Source organism: Ictidomys tridecemlineatus, chromosome 1 (assembly GCF_052094955.1).
Source record: "Ictidomys tridecemlineatus isolate mIctTri1 chromosome 1, mIctTri1.hap1, whole genome shotgun sequence".
NCBI classification, from domain to species: domain Eukaryota; kingdom Metazoa; phylum Chordata; class Mammalia; order Rodentia; family Sciuridae; genus Ictidomys; species Ictidomys tridecemlineatus.
Window position 1 is genome coordinate 166303810 of NC_135477.1, and position 22713 is coordinate 166326522.

At 47.7% G+C, this 22713-nt stretch overlaps 1 protein-coding gene across 1 annotated transcript; it reads right to left on the reverse strand.

Annotated features, from left to right (window-relative positions):
- Nucleotides 1-507: 507 nt before the first annotated feature.
- Nucleotides 508-3893, reverse strand: Hand1 (heart and neural crest derivatives expressed 1). The gene is made up of 2 exons (XM_005325459.4): nucleotides 3115-3893; nucleotides 508-1427 (listed from the first exon to the last, which is right to left on the reverse strand). The coding sequence occupies exons 1-2, from the start codon at nucleotides 3655-3657 to the stop codon at nucleotides 1323-1325; spliced, it is 648 nt and encodes a 215-aa protein (XP_005325516.1). The 5' UTR covers nucleotides 3658-3893; the 3' UTR covers nucleotides 508-1322.
- Nucleotides 3894-22713: the final 18820 nt, after the last annotated feature.

Sequence of the window (22713 nt, forward strand, 5' to 3'; positions counted from 1 at the left end):
GCTTGGAGCTGTGTTAAGCGACCCTCAAAGGACCTGCACAGACACCAGCTCCGTATACGTTGCCGAAAAATGTACACCTATATGTTCAGAATTTCACATACATGAATGAATTCTCTGAAAATTTCCCCTCTTTCAAGCTACTCTGCTGGAGACAACCCTGGTTTGTGTGATAGACCCTCTTCCCCTCCTGCTAACTCCACCCAAAGAGAACCACCAAACCACAACTCTGCAGACACGAGTGTGCATACTAACCTGTGAATATCCACCCAGATAAAACTCTGAGTTTAAAAGTCAGAATTTCCCCCGCTTCCCATTCTCCTGGTTCAGGTAAGTCATCCTGTCCTGTTGTTGTGTAGTCTAAGAATTTCACTCTTCGTTCCAGAAAGAAATCCTTTATCTGCCTCCTTCCCTCAACTTGATTTGCAGTTTGGTTTGGTGGTTATCAAAGGAGGAGAAGCGGGAACAGGCTTGGCTCCAGGTTGAAACATCACGCAGACTTTTCGAGAATTACTGAAAACTTTTTTATTATTCAAGAGCATAGATACTGCTTTGGCAAAGGGAGGGGCAGTGAGTGGTCATACAGATCTGAGGTAGAAGAGGGATGGGGATGGGGAGATAACGAACACCTGAGTGCAACAGGCATGATAGGTAGTTTAAATATATAAAAACTTTGCAACATAGGGGAAATTTTTATTTGGAAAAAAAGAGAAAGGAAAAGGGGAAAAAAGAAAGGAAGAAAAAGAGAGAAAGAGGGAGAGTTCCCCTTGGAACTACGTAGGATGTACAGCAACAAAAAGAAAAGTAAAACACTGCTGTTTAAAGGGGAACGACAAAAGGCAGCCCTCCACCTTCCTGCTTTCGGTTCTCGTTCCCTGGAAGAAAACTATTGATTCCTCTTATTGTATTTTACTTGGAGAAGAAGGAGTCTGGGGTGGCACAAAGCGGAGAGGGGAACAAGAGAGAAAGCCAGATGGCGGAGATGAGGATGGCGTTGGGGGTTCTAAATTCGACCCAGAAGGGTTGGAAGGGTGTGTCTTTCGGCACTTGGGTTCCGCAGTCCCTCCCTCCTGCATCGTGCCTCCAAAAGCCTCCCTCGGTTAAAGGAGGTGGATTATATATAAATTTCTTTCTCTTAATGTATTTAAAACAATTTCAAATGACATTGCACGTGCGATCCAAGTGTGTGGTTGCAGCCCGCTACCCGCCAGCGCTCTCAGAGGTTCTGCGCAACGCTCTCTCACAAGTCGCAGGAACCCAGAGCCCGGCCTTGGCCGCCGCCTTCATCTTCTCCCGGGGCTCCGGGGTCGCCCCAGGTCCTCGGCTCACTGGTTTAACTCCAGCGCCCAGACTTGCTGCGGCCAGCCGGTGCGCCCTTTAATCCTCTTCTCACCTGGGCCCAGGGCAGGAGGAAAGCCTTCGTGCTGCGGCTGCCAAAGGACACACACAAGAAGAGAGGTGAAAGAGACAGGTTTAGACGGTTCTGCTCCGATCACCGGCGAGGAGTGGGTGGGGTGAGGGGAAAGGTGTCGAGAGCAGTAACTGGGAGTCTTTAAATAAGTGACGGATTTCTGTTTGCAAAATAGGCAAACAGGCCCATAAATTTGCCTTAATGCGCCAAGTTCCTGGGATCCGGGACAGGACGGGCAGCTGCAGGAGGTTTGGTAACCAGAATTCTCGGCGTCTGGTGGAACGCATTTGTTCTGATTTGGCTTTGTGGCACCTAAGGGAGACCTCAGGGGATTGGGATGGGAGGGGTGGGGATCCACTTTCCTCAGCTACCTACACGACCCGCTGGCTTTCTAACAGGATTTACCATCTGGTCTGGATGCAGGGTTGGATCCGCTAGAACTGGTGGCGGAAGCCTCAGATGGTTAGGAGCCGGCCTGACCCGGAGCTTCCTTCCCGGCTTCCGTAATAGGGCACCCAACCGTGCAACTTCCAGGAGGCTGTGCGGCGGAGGGCGGGTTGTGGGGGGGACAGTGTGGATCTACCCAATAACTACTTTCAATGAGGAACCCCCTTAAATCCTGCATCTCCTCCAACCCAGGGCATCAGCTGAGATTTGATGACTACTGTCTTTTCCCCGTGACCCACAGGCCCCTTGGATCAGATAAAACTGGGCCTGAGCGCACCAACCTGGAGAACTCCTTCGCCAGCCTGAATAACACCATGCCTAGAGGTCCTGCAGCCCTGGGCAGGGAAACTGAGCACCAGAATGTATTCCCCTAACTGGAGAGGATCCAGAAAGACGTAGTAGGGATTATGACCTGCAAAGCCAAAAAGTGGCTCCTGCTTGTTTATATATACAAAGCCCTTGAGGTTGCACTCTAAAACCAACCCATGGAGAGTGGAACTGGTGGGTTCTGAACCAGGAGTTGAAAGCCTGACCTCTTTTACTTCACCTCCACTTCTTTTTTTAAAAAAAAAATTTTTTTAGTTGTAGTTAGACACAATACCTTTATTTTATTTTTATTTTATTTATTTTTATGTGGTGCTGAGGATCTAACTAGCGTCTGGCATGTGCTAGGGGAGCGCTCTACCTCTCAGCCTCCACCCCAGCCCCTCACCTCCACTTCTTACTCCTCTTGTAGCAGATTTTCGTGTTTTGCCCTACTATGGGCCTGTTTCCCTTTTCTATCCAGTGATGGAAGTAGTTTAACCTCTCCATCAAAGGCCATTTGAGAGCAGAAACTGAGGCCAAATGCATATATCCAGACTCAAAGCAACTTTTCATGCAATCTTAAGCTGGCTTCCAGAAGAACCCAGGGATGGATCAGGTCTCCTCCAAACTGTAAGTGCAATATATAGTGTGTGCACTCTCTTGGAATCCAAGGCTTTCAAAGGAGTTTTAAAGAAAGCCCTAAGATCCTAACCAAAAGGCTTAAGATTCTTCATTCACTCAGTCTTAACAAACACTAACCCACATTACAATTGAATTCAATTATGAATCTGCCTCTCTGCGCACACACACGCAATCACACACTGTAACTATCTGAGAAAACTCCATAGCTTTTCAAAATCTCACACACAAAATAACTCCGGTTTCCCCGCAGTGCTGCCGATGCTCACGCAGACTGCACCCCTGGCTGGAAGCTTACAGGCCCCAGTACTCACCAGCTCCCTTTTCCGCTTGCTCTCGCGGCTACCATCCACCTTCTTGAGTTCAGCCTTGAAGGCTTCGGGGTCGCCAGCCTGTGCATCCTTGGCCAGTACGTCCATCAAGTAGGCGATGTAGCTGGTGGCCAGGCGCAGAGTCTTGATCTTGGAGAGCTTGGTGTCCGCCGGCACGTTGGGGATGCACTCCCGCAGCTCAGCGAACGCGCTATTAATGCTCTCTGTGCGTCTCCTCTCCTTCTTGGGTCCCGAGCCTTTCCGCCGGCCCAGACGGCCGCCGAGCGCCTCCAGGCGCCCGGGGCTCTGACCCTGTCTGGCGTCCGGACCGTAGGCGGCAGTAGCCACAGCGGCTGTTGGTGGTGGCCCTCCCGCAGAGAAGTCTGGGGCAGCGTCAGCAGGGCTCAGCAGCCAGCTTTGGAAATAAGGTCGCTCCTGGTGACAGCGCGAGGCCGGGCCAAAGAGGAAGGGCTCGTGGAGCATGGGGTGCGCGGGGTGTGGGTGGTGATGGTGGTGATGGTGTGCGTAGCTGCCCACGAGGTTCATGTTGGAGAGGCTCCTGGCCTGAACCACTAGCCGGATTAGCGCAGCCCCATGTGCCCCAAAGAGGACCGGGGCCACCCGTGGGCTCCCGGGCCGCGCACTGCTGGGCGCCGGCTTTAGGAGAGTCCTGAGCAAGGTTGAAGATGACACACGTAGCCTGCTGCCTTCGTGCAAGTTTCTGTCGCGGACTAGGATGCCGATGCCCAAAGACCGATTTAACCCTTCTCCTGACTCCCCTTCAGGATCTGGCTTATATAAGGCGCGGCTTTGATGTCAACCTCTCCCTGGAGCCAATAGCAAGGGGGCGGAGAGGAGGAAAGTGTGGGGGGGGGGACGTCCCAGGTTTTGCTAGGCTAACGCCACTGACTCCAGGCGGCCTGCAGGGACAGGGAACCGGCCACGCCTCCGTCCCTCCCCTGCCCGCCGATTCCCGGGCTGGGAAGGCGCGGGCTACGTACTGGCCAACCTGCTGCCACCCCCTCCTTGTGGGTCCAAGGAAAGGAAACTAGAGTCGTGGAACGAAAAGAAGGGCTCCCCTTGATTTTACAGATAGGAAAACTGAGACAGGATGGGGGTGAAGAGATTGTTCTTGTTTCTAGACTCTCGGGAAATCAGAAGAGGAATTGCAAGGGACCGGGTCCCCAGCTCCAACTGCTCTGCCAGGCAGGGGAGTCCAAAGAAGAGAATGCGCGGTGGGAGGCAGGACAGTTTCCTACGTTTTTTCCTTCACATCTTCCTCCCCCACCCCACCCCACCCTCTCACCCCGGTCATTTCATCATCTGCCCTGTCTGGTGGGACCGGGAGTCGATCTTGCACCCGCGGTTGGACCAGCCGGCCAGTTCTCGCCCAGTCACCGGCAGACCTGAAGCCTGCTTCCCACCGAGAAGCGTTACTGAAGCTGCGGTGGGAATGGGCGACGGGAAGAAGGAACGGACGTCCAGCCCAGGGCATTTACCAGTTTGTTCCGGGCTCGAGGGCCTGAAATCTGCTCTTCTCGCCTCGCAGGCGCCTGATTCAGTCTAAAGCCGGCAGGCCAGGCCAGGCCGTGGCAGAGACAGCCTCCTGGAGCCCGCCTTCGCCCTAGGGCGTCTATTCCGAAGGACGCTGCTAGGACTCTCCTGGTTTCACCCCCGTACTCGCACAGAGGGCCGGGAGCAAAATTATGCTAGGCCACTCTACCTAGATCGTCACCCCTTGAGAGTGTTTGAGTCTCTAAATACACTGTCACCCAAGTTCACACCGCTAGAAACCAGCCTTCCGCGAAAAATATGCCGAGGGAAACTGGACCTGCACAGCATCCCGGAGGCTTTCGACCCACCCGCACTGAGCCGTGGAGCAAAGTGCACAGCCTCTGCAGCTTCCCCCTCGGACCAGGGCCCTTGACTGCCTGTCTTGATTTTCTCTACTGGGGCTTTCCTCCCGCTCCCGTGGGAACCTGGTAATCCCACAGTGGCAGTGCTTCGGGCTGCGGGTTGCCAAGCGTAGGTCTAACCTTCTATTACAATAGCTTCCTAGAAGAGGAAAACCGAGGCCCTCTAACCCCTCAGCTCTTTCCAGCCAAGCCCCTTCCCTAGGCGGAGTAGACAAATGTGCCTTTCTCTCAATCAGGATACCAAGGTAAGGGCGAAAGGAGATTATCCTGAGTGCCGTTTTTAGAGGGCAAATTCATTACTTATCCATTCACTCAAAAATGGTCTATTGATGCCCACGATGTGCCTGGCACTGTTACTAGTCCAAAGGCAGAGAGAGAAAAGCCAACTTTCTTTTGTACAAAAAGGGAAAGTGAGGTCCAGACAGGATGATGGATTCCTCCTGAAGGCCCAAGGATGAGTGGGTAGGTGGAAACACGTCTTGAGCATGATGTGTACTTGTGAGTGACAGACATAACGTGTAAAATCCTAGGAATGCGTGAGTATTGACCTACTGTGGGTACCTTGGTTCTAAATGTTTATTTATTTGAGGAAAGAGGGGACAATCACTTAGGTCTGAGCCCATGGGTTCACCTGTGGGAGGGAGCTCAATGTGGTTGTGGGCCCTAGAGGTGCAGGAGGTGGTGGGGGAGCGGCGGAGGGAGGTCCTGGTTTTCTGCCCGAGGCTGGCTGGAAACCCGCCGCTTTCCCGGCGCCTGGCGCCAGCAGCGCTGGGGTTGGGCCGAGCGCGGAGCCGGAGGCTCGCAGGGAGGGAGCGCCGGGCGCCCGATCCAGCGGCGGCGGCTCCGCGGGATCCCGCGCCTCCCCGGCCTGGAGGCGCTCTAGAGTAAGGTTATGCCGGTAGAGAAAGTAATTACTATGGAAAACACTCTCAGCGTTTGTCCTAACCCCAACACGATCTTCAGCAGCTGCCCCTATTATCACGGGAGGCCCTACCATGATACCTGCGCTTGTACGTGCGCGCGGGCTCGCAACCTCACTGGCATTTGGGCATTTTCACAGCAATACACACAGTACCTCAAGTTGGATTTAATGCCTGCCAGAGGGAGATCTAGCCTAAACAAAAAGCAAGCAAAAATCAAACATATGTGCACAGGTGCTTGCAAATGGATGTCCTCACCTATTGGTACATTAAACACAGACATATAAATCCCACAAGTTCAATTTGATATATATCCTCAGCCTTACCTATGTAGTCACAGCACAAGCCTCAAAAAATAAAGTCGTTCAATAGTCTGCACATTATGAAGGCACCCACAATGATTGACACACAAGAACAGCTACTATCCACATGCAAACTCGCAGTTCTCCCATCTACCCCCTTACTCATGGCTGCATTCAACTTTCAAATATCAGGTCTGGTTAGTCTAGTGGGGAATGCCTTATCAGTACTAAATGAAGGGTCCCAGTTACAGAGACCCCTTGAGGGCCCCAAGACTGCCTGAAACCATCTTATGAGTGTTAAAGAGCAGGTTGTCTCTGGCCACCAATGCCTTGGAGAGCTATACTACAGTGGCCCCACTGGAGTATAGCCCGGAGGATTTTAGGACTGGGAGAAGGATGGCTCCCCAGCAGTCTGAACTGCCAGAGAGACAGAAAGTTGTCTAGGCCCCAGACACAGCCTTCCAGAGTGCTTCTAACACCAGCCAGGCTCTGGTGTGTGAAGAGTGCAGCAGAACTCCTAGGATAAGGACCTGGGGAAGGTGTTCTCTCCCTCTGCCTCAGGGTATAGGATAAGGGAAGGTCTGGAACCAGGAGTTTAGCCAAACATGCTTTAGGTTGACAGGCAAAAGATGTGGCTTCCAGTTTAGTTCCAGCACTATCTGCACCTCACTCTGTTCCTTTCCAGCTCTGTGCCTCAGTTTCCCTATTTGCAGAAAATGGGTTTAGAATTGACAGTCTGGACCCCAGCTCCCCAATGTTGCACAGGGCCTACTCTGATTCCCCTTGCACCCTGACCTAGTTCTCCACTTCTGGGCCCCAAAGGGAGAAGGGACTCCACTCTCTTCAATTCACTTCTACAGAGCAAGCATGGGGTGCTAAGGATTCTGGGGGTCCTAGCCAGTTCCACACTCCACTGCCCCTTTCCTTAACCTGTCTTGCTCACCTAGAGAGTACCTTCAGCTTTCCAAAGAAGGCTTCTCAAGTTGTGCAGGTGAGGCCAGGCAGGAACACTCACCCCAAGAGAGTTTGAGCTTGTAGAGGTTGAAGATTGTGTTAGAGTGCTTAGGACAGTCTTGCAGTGGGACCCAGCCCACCTATGTTGAGAAGGGGCACTGTCATTCCTCCCTATGGACCATTGGAGTCTGTTTCCCCTTTTGTAAATTGGGAGGATGATAATACCTACCACGGAGGGCCAGTGTAAAATTAAGTGAAATAATATAGAGGAGACTCTTAGAGGGGTAACAGTAACCCTGCAAAAATGTTGGGTCTATTTTTAGGAATATTAATTTCACAGGGGGAGAAATGGAGTTACATGCCACCATATCACTGCAAAACCTGGACAGGAAGAAGAGGCCAGACCCTTGGATTCCTCTTGTCCTGCTCTGTTCTGACCAAATCGGGGTCCTTCCCTTTCTGGACAACTCTACAGAACCCAGTTGCCATAATAAGGCTGGAGGTGGAGGAGAGGAGAGTATCACCAGGTATGAGGATTCTATTGCTGGAGACCCCAATTCCAGTTCCAGATCCCCACTCCTCAGGCTGCCCCCGCCCCATTTCCTTTGCTAAATGATTTTGAAGGGAGTTCTTGCTACCTCCATCTACAATTGGATAGGCAGTACCTCGGACGGACGGAAGGACGCTCCGGATGTCCGCAGGGTCCCTGTCCTACCCTGCTGGGCTCTTCCCTCACCCCATCTTCCTGACTGGCAGTCCAGGGGAGCCTGCACCCCGGCGCCTACCGCAAAACCTTCTCCCCGCCACGTCCCGTGACCTTGACGCCACGGGCAATCCCCGCACCGGACCCCTTATCTAAATAGGGCAGTAAATCAAAGACCTGTCAGGGCCCGGGTAATTACAGGAACTCCATAAAAAGGACCCGGCCGGCCGCCTGTTTATATTAGCGCGGTGTAAAATATTCCCGCTGTCTTGGGGAATCGCGTCGCGGAGTAACGCGCCATAAATCAGCCCGCGGGCCATTTACCCCGCAGTTTGAGCGCGCAAATCCCTTAAACAGTTCTCTGCTGTATCTAAAGAGGGTCTAGGACTTTCCAATGTGACCGGGTTTGTTCCCTGGAGCTGGAGGATAGTCGGGGGCGGGAAGAGAGAGAGAGGGGTAGGGAGTCGGTTTCTCCAGGAAGCTCTTAGAATGTGAAGCCTCCTGGCCTTTGCTGGTACCCGAGAGCCACAAGTCTACCGAAAGGTCTGTTAGGACCAATTTCTGCATTTAGATGGGAAGGAACTTCCCCAAGAGCACACAACCAATGAGTGGAGGAGAGGCGCTATTGCAGACTCCAGGGGAAGTGGCTGGGCCGGTGGCAGCCTCTCTCTCCCCTTGTTACCTCCTCTTCTGGGGTAAGGAGCGGTCCAGGCAAGTGGGTTCCAGTAGCAAGTGACTTTTACTTATTAGCTTGCGGCTTCCTGGGCTTCTTGTAGTTGTGCACATAATTGTGTGTGAATGCTTTTCTGTGCAATCCAGCCTCAGATTCTTGGTCCTATTCCCTTGTTTTACAGGTGGCAAAATCAAGGCCCAGATGATGGGAAGGGACCTGCCCAGGGGCTCACAGCTAGAAATCCAAGACACTCCACTGCAGATGTAATCCACTTTAGTTTCTCTGCCACACTCTTCCTTAGCTAAGGAAAAATTAGGAGAGGGTGCTGTGCATATGTATGTGCCCGGGGGATGGGGAGACCTGTCCATTCTTAGGTTGTAACAACCTTAAAAATACAAAACCTATTTAAGGTAAACCTTCTGCTGCCCTTTGTCTAATGAGTAACATAAATCAAACTCGTGGAAAAAGAATATTAAATTTTCCGAATCTTCCCTCCGGGCTGGGACTAGAGAATTCAAGGGAGAATTAAACATGTATGTTTTTTTCCCCTCTTTTTCTGCCTTCCTCCCCCCATTCCCTTTCTCTTCCGTAGTCTGTAAATGACAACGTGTTTACACAAGTTTTTATGTCGTCTGAGCTTCATCCAGGCTCCTCTCCCTCCTCTGTGTATTTTCTGCACAGAGAGATGTCTGCTCCGGGAAGCGTTCAACCTAAACAGAACCCTGTCTGATTGGGAAATGTATTTATTTGAAAAATCGTAACTCACGGTTTTGGTGAAAACGGCTTCCAAATTTATGGGATCGCTTGGGGCGTGGTGGTTGTAAATCAAAAAGCACTGGACACCCTCCTCCCCAGCCAAGTTCCCCTCCCTGCAGAGGCTCAGGCCAGGTATCCTCAACACCCAGAGACCGGGTCTCCTCTTCTGTCCACCCTGCAGCCCTCCAGGGCCTCCCTGCTCCAGCCCCTTGCTGTGGTTAGCTGTGTGCTAGCTTAGCTGGCAGGTGGATTTCTCTCTGGCTCATTCAGTTTTATTCTGATCAGCTCCACAGTGTCAGCTGCAGATGGTCAGTTATAATGTCTTAATGCGCACCCCTGAGTCTTATATCAGTTTGTGTGTGTGTGTGTGTGTGTGTGTGTGTGTGTGTGTGTGTGTATGTATGTATGTCTTACTTCGTGGGCTGCTTCTGACCCACTGATCAATTGTGTGTGTGGAGCTGTTTTATGCCAAGAGGTTTATCTCTGGTCAGTGCTGTGAAGGTCAGTTTCACTGCCTGACCATTGCTTCCCAGGTCAGGGGAATTTTCCTTTCTCAATCTAATCAGAATTCCACAGCAAGGACTAAATCAACCCACTTCACCTATCTCCTGAATTCAGCTGCCAGCCAACCTCAGATGAGGGCTGGGAAAAGTTTAGTTAGAACTGGCAACATGTCTCCAAGGATGATGACAATGGCCAAAGAGACTGAGTCCTCAATAGTGACATGTCCTGGTGGGGTTGGACTCTGGGGCCTTGGTGAGCAACCAAGTCAGGCAGAAACAGAGCTAAATGAACCATACTTCTGATGTCTGTCCCTCCACACACACATACCCCAGGATGGAACCCAGAGCCTCACAATTGCATGCTAGGCAAGCGCTCTGCCACTGAGCTACACTCTCCCTTGGCAGAGTCCTTATGGGGAACAGAGGAAATTATCAGCACTAGGCTTGTCTATCTGCACACTGCTTGTCCATCTTAAAGCACTGCTCTCTCAAGGAGAGAATCTGGATCAAAATTGTATGGTTCTTGCTCCAGAGTAGGTAAAAAGAGCGTGTGGGAACCACAGCAGCTGCAAGGTAATGTAGGAACCTGAGATTACACATCAGGTTTTATCCCAGCTCCACCAGGCTGCTTCACAAGCCCACCCCCTCGCCTGAGCCCTCAGCCACTACCTGCCAGGAGTGATGTATACACAGTAGCATTTAGTTCAAAGAAATGCAATAAATTTTTGTAGAGAAAACCCAGTCAGATCGACCTCATCGGCACAGGAAGATAAAAACGAATGTGAGACAGAATGTATCAGAAATGGTGGGGGCACAGAGGGCTCCTCTTCTACCAGCCAGCCCCCTTTAGAACTTGGGGCTGGGGGTACAGAAAGGAATAGCTTCCTCTAGTCTTCCTTCTCCGAATCTAAAATGGTCTTGTTCCTATGGACCAGGGGATCTACACATTCTTCAGCGCTGCTGACAGGACTGGAGCAAGAAATGGACTCTTCTGGTTGCTTGAAGGTGGAGGTATTCAGCTTTGGAAGTCAGCACTCCTCTGTCCGAAGGAGGTTCTAGCAGTGGCTCAGTGGGGGTGGGGGAGAGGGGCAGATCCCCGGCTGATTGCACTTAACTAGTGAAAATTCTGGGCTCTCCAACCCTTTGTTCTGCCTACAGGCTTTTAGGAAGAGTCTGCGGGCAAGAAACTGTGTCCCGATTAGTCTTATTATTTTAAACGGGGCCAGGCTACATCCGTCATCTTTCCCATAATGGTCAATTGTAAACACACTTTAAAAGAGAAAAACAAAAAAAGGATTTAAGGTCGACGCTGGGAAAATGCTTAGCTCTGGTGTTGCTGGGGAATTGGCAGGCTCTTGGGTCCTTTGGGAGAGAAGTGTTCAGTGTTTTTTTCACTTTTTCCATTGAATTTTTAAGTCTCTCAGGGGTCTTCGTTGTCTCTTTAGTTTAAGGAAGTTCTTCATTAAAAAGCTGCGGATGGATAAAGGACCTTGGCTTTGGAATGGAGAAGGGAACGCAGTGGCAAAGCAGCAAACTCCATCTCCATCCTTTGCATTGTGCCTGACAGTATTCTGATGGTGTCTTTTCCTCCTGCTTTACCATTGCTCTTGCTGTAGCTAAATTTTGCTCTGGAGGGGGCTGGGGATGAGAAGATAATATGGAAGAAAAAAAACAGAAATCAGAAAAGAAAGGCAAGAGTCATGAATGCTGAGTGGAGAATGGGAGTGGACGTTCTGGTTTTGACTTCATTATCAAACGTGAAAGTGGGTTTCCTTCCAGGAAGCCTGGGCTTGGGCACAATGCTCCCTAGCCACATGGACAGCCCCACATGCCAAGGGACACAAGATTGTCCTCATTAGCTCCCTCAAACCCACCCAGAGCATGAAGCCACGAACAAGAAGTCACAGTGAAACCCAGCTCCAAATTCAAACCAACTGCTGGCAGTTATTAAATTCATTTTCATTCGTGCAAGCAAGACCCCCACCCCTAAAAAAAAAAAAGTCTATTTAAAAAGAAAAAAAAAAGGTGGCAGGAGAAGAGAGAACAGAAAGGAAAACCCCAGAAACCAGAGCAGAAATTAATCTAATTACCTCTTCTCCCCTGCCATAAATTCCGCAGAGGAAATCAAATCTTTCTGTACATGTGTATAAAACCCAATCAGTCTATTGAGCTCGCCAAAACCCATTATGTCTCAAACTGGGTATCCTAATTGAATGAAACGGAGTGGACCAGGCGGCCAGGCATCCACTGAGCCAGGTTTTTCCAAGGGCGTTTGCCACGGAGCCAGAGAGGATAAACATGGGTTAGAACCACACACTAATCAGCTTGCTGCAGAGACGGGACCCTCTCGGAGCCCGGGCTCTGTGGCAGATGCATCCTAACATTTTGCATCAGATTGTAATGGAATATTTCTCATAAACAGCCAAGTGTCTCTCCCCGCCACTCACCTGACATGTTTTTTGTTGTTTAACTTCAGATCTGACAGATGATGATAACCTGGAAAAGAGAGAGGTTACAAATGCTGAAGGCTGTGGGGCTGGGTAGTGTAAAGGGCGCCTGCTCAAGAATTAGGACAGGATTGTGATTTGTAGGGGCCCGGAAAAGGCTGTTGTGCAACCCACCCACCCCCACACACCCCCAGCAAGTAGGGGCGGCTGGGAGAGGCGGGTGCAGAGCACGAGAGGAGAATGGCTGGGCCTGAGAGCTGGGGCTGCCACTTGTTTTGTATTTTGCTTTGTGAGATGGAGAGTGCCCCTCCCCCACCCCTCCATAGCGCTGTGTTCTCGTGGGCACCCTGATTTACAACACCTGTTAAAAACACATAATGGATGCAATTAGCTGTGCCACCAGAGGGAGAAAAAAAAAGGTAGGAGTTGACTTTATTCCAATGAAAGGTAAATGTGTTTGTTTTTGTTAACTTAGTTCATTAATTTAAATTTCTGGGGCCATTTTTTAAAAAATCGTTGCTGCTTTCTTTGCCACGTGGGATTCATCCTCAGAAGCGCAGGTTCTTCTAGTTGGGTGATGCAGAAATTTGAAATCAGGGGTGAGCGTGGAATCTTCGTCCTCTCAGTAAAGCCCACCTGCATGCCCTGCTGCATGAACCATGCTTTGAGAATCCAGACTTATATGGGGATGGTAGGTACTAGTTACACAGAGAAATTCTTTTTCTTATTAGTTATGTGGCTCCAGCAAAGTCTATAGATACAGTTAAATATGCCATGTTGAAAAATGTAGAAAAAACAGGAATAAAATTTAAATTTCTTTGAGTCCAACAAAGTATCCTGGGCAGAGTTTTGTCAACCAAAGTCTACAGATTCCTAGAAGGTGTGCTGTGTTCCTACCCTGCCTCTCACACAGCACATATCTGGCATATAGGAGAGTCTCCAAAAAATATTTGCTGAGAGAAGCAATCAGTTAAATGAAACTGGAATCAGATGAGCTCTAAAGTCACCGACAACCCTGACCCCTATTTTTCATTCTCTGTTGTAAGAAAAAAAATGTAATTGCACAAACTCAGATATATTTGTCACTTGGACTCTTGACATTCAAACATGCGTATGTTTCTTCTCCGTGTCTTGTCACTTGATCTGACAGCTTTCTACATGCTTTTATCTGATATTAGCGTAGAGTTGTCTTTGCCTGAGGCAGCTGAGCCATCTGCGTGGATTGGAATTGAGTGGGGTGGTCCTGCCTTGCACCAAACGGAACAGTGGTTACAGATTTTTTTTTTTAATCGATTGTTCAAAACATTACAGAGCTCATGATATATCATCTTTCATACATTTGACTCAGTTGGGTTTTGAACTCCCATTTTTACCCCAAATACAAATTGCAGTATCACATCAGTTACACACACACATTTTTACATAATGGCATATTAGTGACTGTTGTATTCTGCTACCTTTCCTATCCCCTACTATCCCCCCTCCCCTCCCCTCCCATCTTCCCTCTCTACCTCATCTGCTGTTGTTCAATTCTCTCCCCTTTTTTCCCCTCCCCCTTGCCCCTCACAACCTCTTATAATTTTGTGTATCATAGATTTTTTTTTAACAGACTTCAGCAAATTGCACAGCAAACACCAGAACAGAATAGGTCCACATCCTCCATTCACAAATATGCAGTTCTTTCCTGAAATCTTGAAGTAGGACCCCCCCCAACACACACACCCAGCTTCATTACAGTGCACTAAGGACAGCTGGTAAAGCTCTCACTATGTGCAACACACACTTCTATTTTAATATTCATGTGTCCTCAACTAGGACCTAGGAGAAAAGGATTCAAATCTAGATCTCCCTGACTGCAAAGATCTTGCTTTTAATCACTACAATTATGTGGCCCTGGGGAATAAAATTGCTAACTCTAGTTTTAATTTAACATTATTATAACAAAAGTAATTTATAATACATTAGAAAACAATAATTCTTTATGTTATTATTCACTGTATTTTATTTACAATTAATCAATTATAATAAATATCAACAATAATTAAGACTATGAACCTGCCACTCAATCAGCAGACTGTTTTAGTCCCTCAGCCCCAAACATCGTTTCCTAATAATACTTTGCACTGCACAGAATTCATGTTCATCAGTTTGAATAGTAGCATCAGGTTCTATGTGACTTGTCATAACAAGGTTATAAGCCCCAGGAGGAGAGGAGTCAAGACTGTTGCCCCCCACCCACCTCTGGGCACAGTATCTTACATAGAAATTACTCCATACATATGTGTCTAATAAATGAATAAAAGAAAAATAACTTGCTTAATACAAACAATCCTGAGACAATACCACTGGCGATGCTCAGCCAGGAGTCTACCATGTAGCCCCATTCCTGGTGAGGGCTTAGGAAAATGTGATGGTTACAAACATCTTTCAGGAGGAGAGCTGGCACATATTAGATGCTCAATATACATATACTCACTGTCAGGAGCATTGTAAATACAATTTTTGTGGTAATGGCAAATTTATATAATTCATATGAAGTGCATACATTTTCAATAGATATTTTATTTTGGAATAATTCTAGGTAGAAAAGTTGCAAAAATAATTCATAAAGTTCCATTATCCCCTTCACTCTTCAGTTTTCCCTAATGTTACCGTCTTACATAACCGAGAGTCATTTATCAAAACAAAGATACTAACATTGATTACACTTAAACTCAACTGCAGACTTTATTTCAATGACATCAATTTTTTTCACTTAAGTTCTTTTTTTTTCTGTACCAAGATCTGATCCAGGAGGAGACCACATTGTGTTCAGCACAGTTGTATTTGTCAAACTGTTTCTATGTCAGTTCACATTTCATCACCTGATTTTTTAAAAAGTTACCATCTTCCGGAATTTTAAAAATAAACTGTCAATCAAATTAGTAAAATGGAACTAAAATAGATTCTCCACCTTAGATTCCTTACTGCTTTCTGGTCTCAGGTCCATGTCCCTCATTAGGTGACCTCAAACTCCATTTCTTCCCTGGGGACTGTCCTGCCTCAGTGGTGTGTTTGTATGACCTGTTATCTGCATGGTCCTGAGTCATTGTCTATCCCCTGTGATTCAGCATGTGGTCAGACCACAGCCACACGCTCAGACCTCAGCCAAGGTTGTTGGAATGATTTGAGGTTTGCATCCAGACTTTGATTCCCAAGGTCGTACTTGGCACCTACTCCCGTTTATACTTTAGAACAAATTTCTAGAGAGAAAATGAATGTGATCTAATGTTGAGTAAAGAATCAGGACACCAGGCTGGTACAGTATCACTTGCCTAGGGTGTGTAAGGCCCAGGGTTCGATCCCCAGCACCACAGAAAAAAGAAAAGAGCAGGACACAGAATGAAATGTGTTACAGCATATGAAAGAAGACACTCACAGTAAGTATTGCCATGTTGGGGTGATGGGAATTGTGGATGACATTTTTACCTTTCCTAAATTTCCCAAACTTTCTGCATTAACATATTTTCCCTTTCTAATTGTGTTTTTTTTATCGTTCAAAATAAATTTATTCTCACAAAATATACAACCTGAAATATAATTCCTATGAGAGGAGAATAAGTCAATAAGGAAGAGGGCTGAGGACAAGGCTACCTTGGCAATGACAACAGCTATTTGGCATCCGGCCTGGTGGGCAGGACATTAGTGCTTTACAGGATTTTTCTCCTTCAATCCTCAAAAGTTCTCCATCAGAAAAACATAGCTAAGACCCCTTGTTTTTTAAGGTAAACAAAATTAGGCACAGATCATTTAACTCGTTCAAGGTTCCCCAGTTGGAAGGAGCAGAGACTGACTTGAATGGGTTCATCTCTAAGCACATTTATGGAAGAATGGAGGAAGACGAGGCACAGGGGTCGGGGGAATGGTATGGTCGCTGATAATAGTTTGAGCAATGAGATGGAAATCCATTTGTGGTCTGACCTAGCATCTGCATCTCCCAGGGGCCATGTTAGTTAGAAATGCAGAGCCTTGGCCTCCTCTGTGACCTGCTGAGCCAGAATCAGCATTTTAAGAACATTCCAGGTGATTTGTATGCACATTAGAGTTTAAGCAACCTAGTTATCAAAGATAGTTAATATAGAACCTGTGTGTGTGTGTGTGTACACGTGCGTACACACGCAACTATTTGTATTCGTCTGGGCTGATACCACCTTGCTCAGAAATAAAGGTATAGCTACATGAATCAATGTTTTTCAAAGCACAGGTAATAGCTATTTTGTGGATTGTGAAAATACTTGAATGGATTTTAATTAGAAATTTTTTAAAAATTAGAAAATATTGGAGGGCATCTCATAGGTGTTACTGCATGAGATTTTTATTTTAAGTGTGTGTGTGTGTGTGTGTGTGTGTGTGTGTGTGTATATATATATATATAGGTCGTGAGGTAATAGTCTCCATCAGAAAACTTTTAACTGGTCTGCACACTGTGGCCCGAGATAGACGTGAGATTCCGGGCTGACATTTAGAGGTGTGGTGGAGCTGCTTCCTATTTCTGATAAATTCAGGAACTCTGAATGAAATCAGAGTTGAGGTTTGGAGGACCATGGAAGTCTCAGAAATTATCTAGCTCTAATCCCTCCCTGTCTGGATGCAAAAGCAGAGGCCCAGAGAGGGAGGGATTTGCCCAACGTCACACAGCAAAACTGGAACTTCGGAGGAAAGAACATAGCATTGTTAACAATGGCAGGTCTTTCATTCCCTTTTTGTCTCAATCATGAAAGTCCTGGGGGCTGGAGGGGGTGACAGCCCCGGGGACATGACTGTGGAATGTGTTGGGGAAACAAGATGCCTTCTCTTCCAGGCCCCACAAGCCAACAGGCCTACGTGTGGCGAGAAGGGGCTCTGGTTATCTGCCACCGCCTCTGTTTCGTTTGGTCTGTCAACTCCAACAGCAAAGTGCTCCCAACGTGTGAGGCTTGATAAAGGTGGGAAGGTAAGAGGGCGGAGGTGGCAGGACATCAGGGACCAGAGCTTGAGAGAAGTCCCAGAGCCTCTCTCTTCCTCCTCCCAAGAGCCTGGGAAGGCCAGCAGGGATCTCCCACTGCCCCACAGCCCCCACTCTGGGCCCTTGCTCACTTGTGGCCCAGAACCCAACCTCTCTGCAGGGCTGGGCCTTTTGCATTTCAAGATGGACCTTGATAAAATCTTGAACTTGGATGCTGAGCCAGAGACTTTTTAGGAGAAACCCATTCCCAGGCACAGTGGCACATACCGTAATCACAGCGACTCAAAAGACTGGAGCAAGAGAATGGAAAATTCTAGGCCAGCCTAGCCGACTCAGCAAGATCTTGTCTCAAAATAGAAAATACAAAGGTTTGGGCTGGGGCTGGGGTTGTGGCTCAGTGGTAAAGTGCTCACCTAGCATGTGTGAGGCATTGGGTTTAATTCTCAGCACCACATATAAATAGATTCATTAAATAAAGGTCCATTGAAAACTAAAAAAATGTTTTTAAAAAAAGGGTTGGGGATGTAATTCAGTGGTAGAGCACCCCTGAATTCAATCCCCAAATACTAAAAAATAAAAACTATCATCTTATTTTTCCATTTATATATATTTATTTTCTTTCTATGTTTTTGGTACCAGGGATTGAACTCAGGGGCACTTGACTGCTGAGCCACAGTCCTGTCCTTTTTTGTATTTTATTTAGAGACAGGGTCTCACTGAGTTGCTTAGGACCTCACTATGTTGCTGAGGCTGGCTTTGAACTCATGATCTTCCTGCCTCAGCCTCTAGAGCCGCTGGGATTACATCATGCCTGACATCCCCATCCCTTTTTATTTTTTTTTTTATTTTGAGACAGGGTCTTGCTAAATTTCTTAGGGCCTTACAAAGTGACTGAGGCCGGCTTTGAACTTGCAATTCTCCTGTCGCAGCCTCCCAAGTCACTGGATTACAGGTGCCACCACCACACCTGGCTGCGTACATATTCTTTAGGACAAATTCCTAAAAGTATCCAAGGATATATTCACTGTAAACGTTTTCTTTATGGAATATCTCATGGTTCTCAGAAAACATCGTTAGCATTTGAAAACCTCTAGAGTCAGGCAATCAGACCCAAGCCTGGCTTACACTCTAGCTGCACGACCTTGGGATCTGTTCATCTTTGTGTCCCTGCACATAAACATGTGGAGGTAACAGGAGCTGCTCCTGTGATTCTTCCCACCCAGGAGTACTGGCAGTTCTGCCTTTGCTTCGCACACCACAAACAAAGGGTCCCCTTGCCCCCTGGGGCATCTCTGCCCACCAGGGTGCACTTCTAAAGCATTCGCAGGTGATGAGGGGATCTCTGGTGCTCCTCTCTGAAATCAGGCTCTTGGGACTGGAATCCTGACTCAGACCAAGAGGTAACTTTGGGCAAGTGTCTCAACCTCTCTGTGCCTTCGTTATCTGTGAAGTGGCTGTGTGACATCGGAACCTACCTCACAGGCTTAATTGAGATAGAACGCATCCCGGTGTGAGCACAGGGCCCAGCACACAGTGAACACCCGTGCTGTGCTTGCTATCATGATGCCGTCTCTCACGTCACCACTGAGAGCTTTCCCTTGCCTGCAGGTGATTGGCAGAAGCCTCCCCATGGAAGCCAACCTTCTTCATCTCCTTTCCACAGCTCCCCTACTTGGAGCCTTGGGTGCCCTACTGTTAATGCCAAGCGGAGCAATTCCTATCTCTACCCCATTCTATGCCCTCAGTTTACCTTTCTTGGTTCCTTGACGGGAGCTTTTCCCTCTTTCCCAAATGCATCTCTTATGTGCCTCCTAAAGGAAGGGTCAGGGCTCAGGTCTACTTGTGCCTGGGCACAGACTCAGCCCTGGAAGTCCCTGGCAAATATGGGCCCCAGTTTCCCCATCTGTAAGTGTGGTGGGGGGTCTGGATGGTCTCCAAGTACCCGCGCAGCTCTGAACAGTTCACAGATTCCAAAATGAGATTCTCACTTCCTGTGTGCACACTGTGCTCACCCTTGGGAAGCCCTGGATGCCCTCCCAGCACCCGCACGGCTGTCACAAACCCACAGACCTCACACACAGCCTGTGACACGTCAGAGCAGCACACTGGAAGCCATCACGTCATGGCCAGAATTAGAGAATTCAAGTTCAGGAGCCCAGGGACCAGGAAGGCCACTTTTACCCAACCTGGAGACCTGGGGTTTGTTCTTTGCCCACATAGACACCTTCCCTTTTTGCAAATGTACTCAAACGTGGCAGGTGGCATTATGCAGCTGAGGGGCTGTTCAGCCTAACTTGGAGCCTAAGACTCAAACTAGAGCATGACCTTGGGCTCAGGCTCACCAAACCCCCAAATAATAGCCTCATTTTCTTTTCTTTTTTTTCTTTTTGGAGGGGGACAAGTACCACGGATTAAACTCAGAGGCACTCAACTACTGAGCCCCATCCCAGCCCTATTTTTTATTTTATTTAGAAACGGGGTCTCACTGAGTTACTTAGCACCTTGCTGTTGCTGAGGCTGGATTTGAACTCATGATCCTCCTGCCCTAGCCTCCTAAGCCGCTGGGATTATAGGCATGGGACACTGCCCTGGGCCAACAGCCTCATTTTCCTAGGAGAACCTTCAGGCCCCTAGGAAAGGCCACATATTTGAAACATAGTTTCAAAAATGCCTTTCCACCAGTAGCCAGTATTGGAACCCACCGACCATAAAGGCTTTAATATGAGAAAAACCTTAAATTTTACCCGCTCTGTGCCTCTTTGTTTATTCTTTGGGGTTAATTGTGCTCCTGAAATATTAAACAGAGCCATAATTTTTCTGGTCATTTTGGATGATAAAGTCTTTAGGTCACTGCATACAGTCTCAGCTCAATCTCCCAAACCTTCCATCTTGATTTCAAGTGGAGCCTCCTTCTTGCTGGCCCCCCACTCCCTAGCCGTGGCTTCTCTCCTCCTCACCTGATCAACACCCCCCCCCCCCGGAGACTTTGACAGCCTCGGTTTCCTACCCCCCAGGTCTGGAGTCCAGGGTAGGAGAAGAAGTCAGTAGGGCAGAGTTCCTACCTGAGGGCACTGTCCTGGTGCCTTTGTGTTTGGGCTCCTGGCTCTGGGAGGGCATCTAAAGTAGGTTCTCTCACAGGACCTTTCTCTGGGTCCATTGCAGACACCCTCTGCCCTTCTCCACCTCTGAAGTCCCTCACCTGCAGGTCCCTTACAAGGTGACTGTGTATATACCCTGAGGGTGGCTTCTGCCTCCACAGCCCTAGATATCTCAGGATCTCCAGCTACTTTGGGCTGTCTGTTGGCCCCTCCAGAAATCCCCTCTGGACAGTCCCTAAGATAATAATCCCCTGCTGGCATCCCTCCTTAGCTGCCTCACATGAGTACATGGGTCACTTTCAGAACCCTTGCTGGCTTCCAGAAGCTCCGGAGTGAGCTGAGGTATAGCCACTTCCCCGGGCTCCATCAGTAAAGCTCTGGGCCACCAGGAAGGTTGCCCTTTAAACAGAACAGCCTATGTGTCCCCCCGAATGCAGAGACACAACTGGAGTTCTAGGAGTAGCCACCTTAAAGTACTGCCCTCCTTTCTCCAGATGAAGGGAAGCATCCTTTCTGAGACAGGTGGGACTCACAGCATGAAAATTTCCTCCTCAGGAGACAGAGCAAGATGGTAGCCAAGACCCTCTCGTGACTCTTCATGGACACACCAAGTTGAACAGCTGTTCAGCACCAAACTACTGCCACCAGTGCTAAGGAAGTCAGACCCCAACGCAGACTATCAGCACCATTGCCAGTTGTCCTTGTCCCTCCCAGCTGGATCTGTGGCACCTGTCCAAATTCCTAGCAGGAAAAGAAGATCCATCCAAATCTAACTTGCTTTGGAGCATCACCTGGAGAAGATGATAAGCAGCATTTACCACCTCCACAAAAATCCCAAAGGATGCTCTCCACCCTGGAAGATCACTCCATTTATTTTCTTTTTTTTTAATTTTTAAAATTAATTTGTTTGAATTTATATATGACAGCGGAATGCATTACGATTTATATTACACATATAGAGCACAATTTTTCATATCTCTGGTTGTATATAAAGTATGTTGACACCAATTCATGTCTTCATACATGTACTTTGGATAATGATGTCCATCACATTCCACCATCATTTCTAACCCCATGCCCCTCCCTTCCCCTCCCACCCCTCTGCCCTATCTAGAGTTCCTCTATTCCTCCCATGCTCCCTCTCTTAACCCCACTATGAATCAGCTTCCTTATATCAGAGAAAACATTCAGCATTTGGTTTTTGGGGATTGGCTAACTTCACTTAGCATTATCCCCTCTAACTCCATCTATTTACCTGCAAATGCCATGATTTTATTCTCTTTTATCTCGGAGTAATATTCCATTGTGTATATATGCCACATTTTTTTTTTATCCATTCATCTACTGAAGGGCATCTAGGTTGGTTCCACAGTTTAGCTGTTGTGAATTGTGCTGCTATAAACATTGATGTGGCTGTGTCCCTGTAGTATGCTTTTTTTAAGTACTTTGGGTATAGACAGAGGAGAGGGATAGCTGGGTCAAATGGTGGTTCCATTCCAATTTTCCAAGGAATCTCCATACTGCTTTCCATATTGGCTGCACCAATTTGCAGTCCCACCAGCAGTGTATGAGTGTACCTTTTTCCCCACATCCTCGTCAACACTTATTGTTGTTTGTATACATAATAGCTACATTCTGACTGGAGTGAGATGAAATCTTAGAGTGGTTTTGATTTGCATTTCTCTAATTGCTAGAAATGATGAACATTTTTTCATATATTTGTTGATTGATTGTATATCATCTTCTGAGAGGTGTCTGTTCAGGTCCTGGCCCATTTATTGATTGGGTTTCTTTTTTTTTTTTTTTCTTTTTTTGGTGCTTAACTTTTTGAGTTCTTTATATACCCTAGAGATTAGTGCTCTATCTGATATGTGAGGGGTGAAAATTTGCTCCCAAGATGTAGGCTCTCTGTTCACCTCATGGATTGTTTCTTTTGCTGAGAAAAAGCTTTTTAGTTTGTATCCATCCCATTTATTGATCCTTAATTTTAATTCTTGTGCTATAGGAGTCTTATTAAGGAAGTTGGGGCTGAATCCCACATGATGGAGATTAGGGCCTACTTTTTCTAAGACCACTCCATTTCTAACCCACTGTTGAGACCTGTGAAATAACTACCATGCATTGTTAACTCTGCAAACACCTTGAGAGTTGTCTCCTTTTTCTAGTCATATATCTCAAATACTCTGAGTACATGAAATATTAACAATAAAATTTAAATTCTTAATGTGTGTGTGTGTGTAGGGGGCTCTGCTTTCTCTTCATCCTTGTCGACTTCCAACCCCTTACGACCCCCTCATACTGTGGAGCAGGGGTTGGGAACAACCAGTTTATGTCTGTTTTGTAAAT

Coding starts and splice junctions, on each gene's coding strand:
- Hand1 (XM_005325459.4), bottom strand. CDS start 3,657: ATGAACCTCGTGGGCAGCTACGCACACCATCACCACCATCACCACCCA. Junction 1,428..3,114: donor GCAAGCGGAAAAGGGAGCTG/GTGAGTACTGGG, acceptor GTCCTTTGGCAG/CCGCAGCACGAAGGCTTTCC.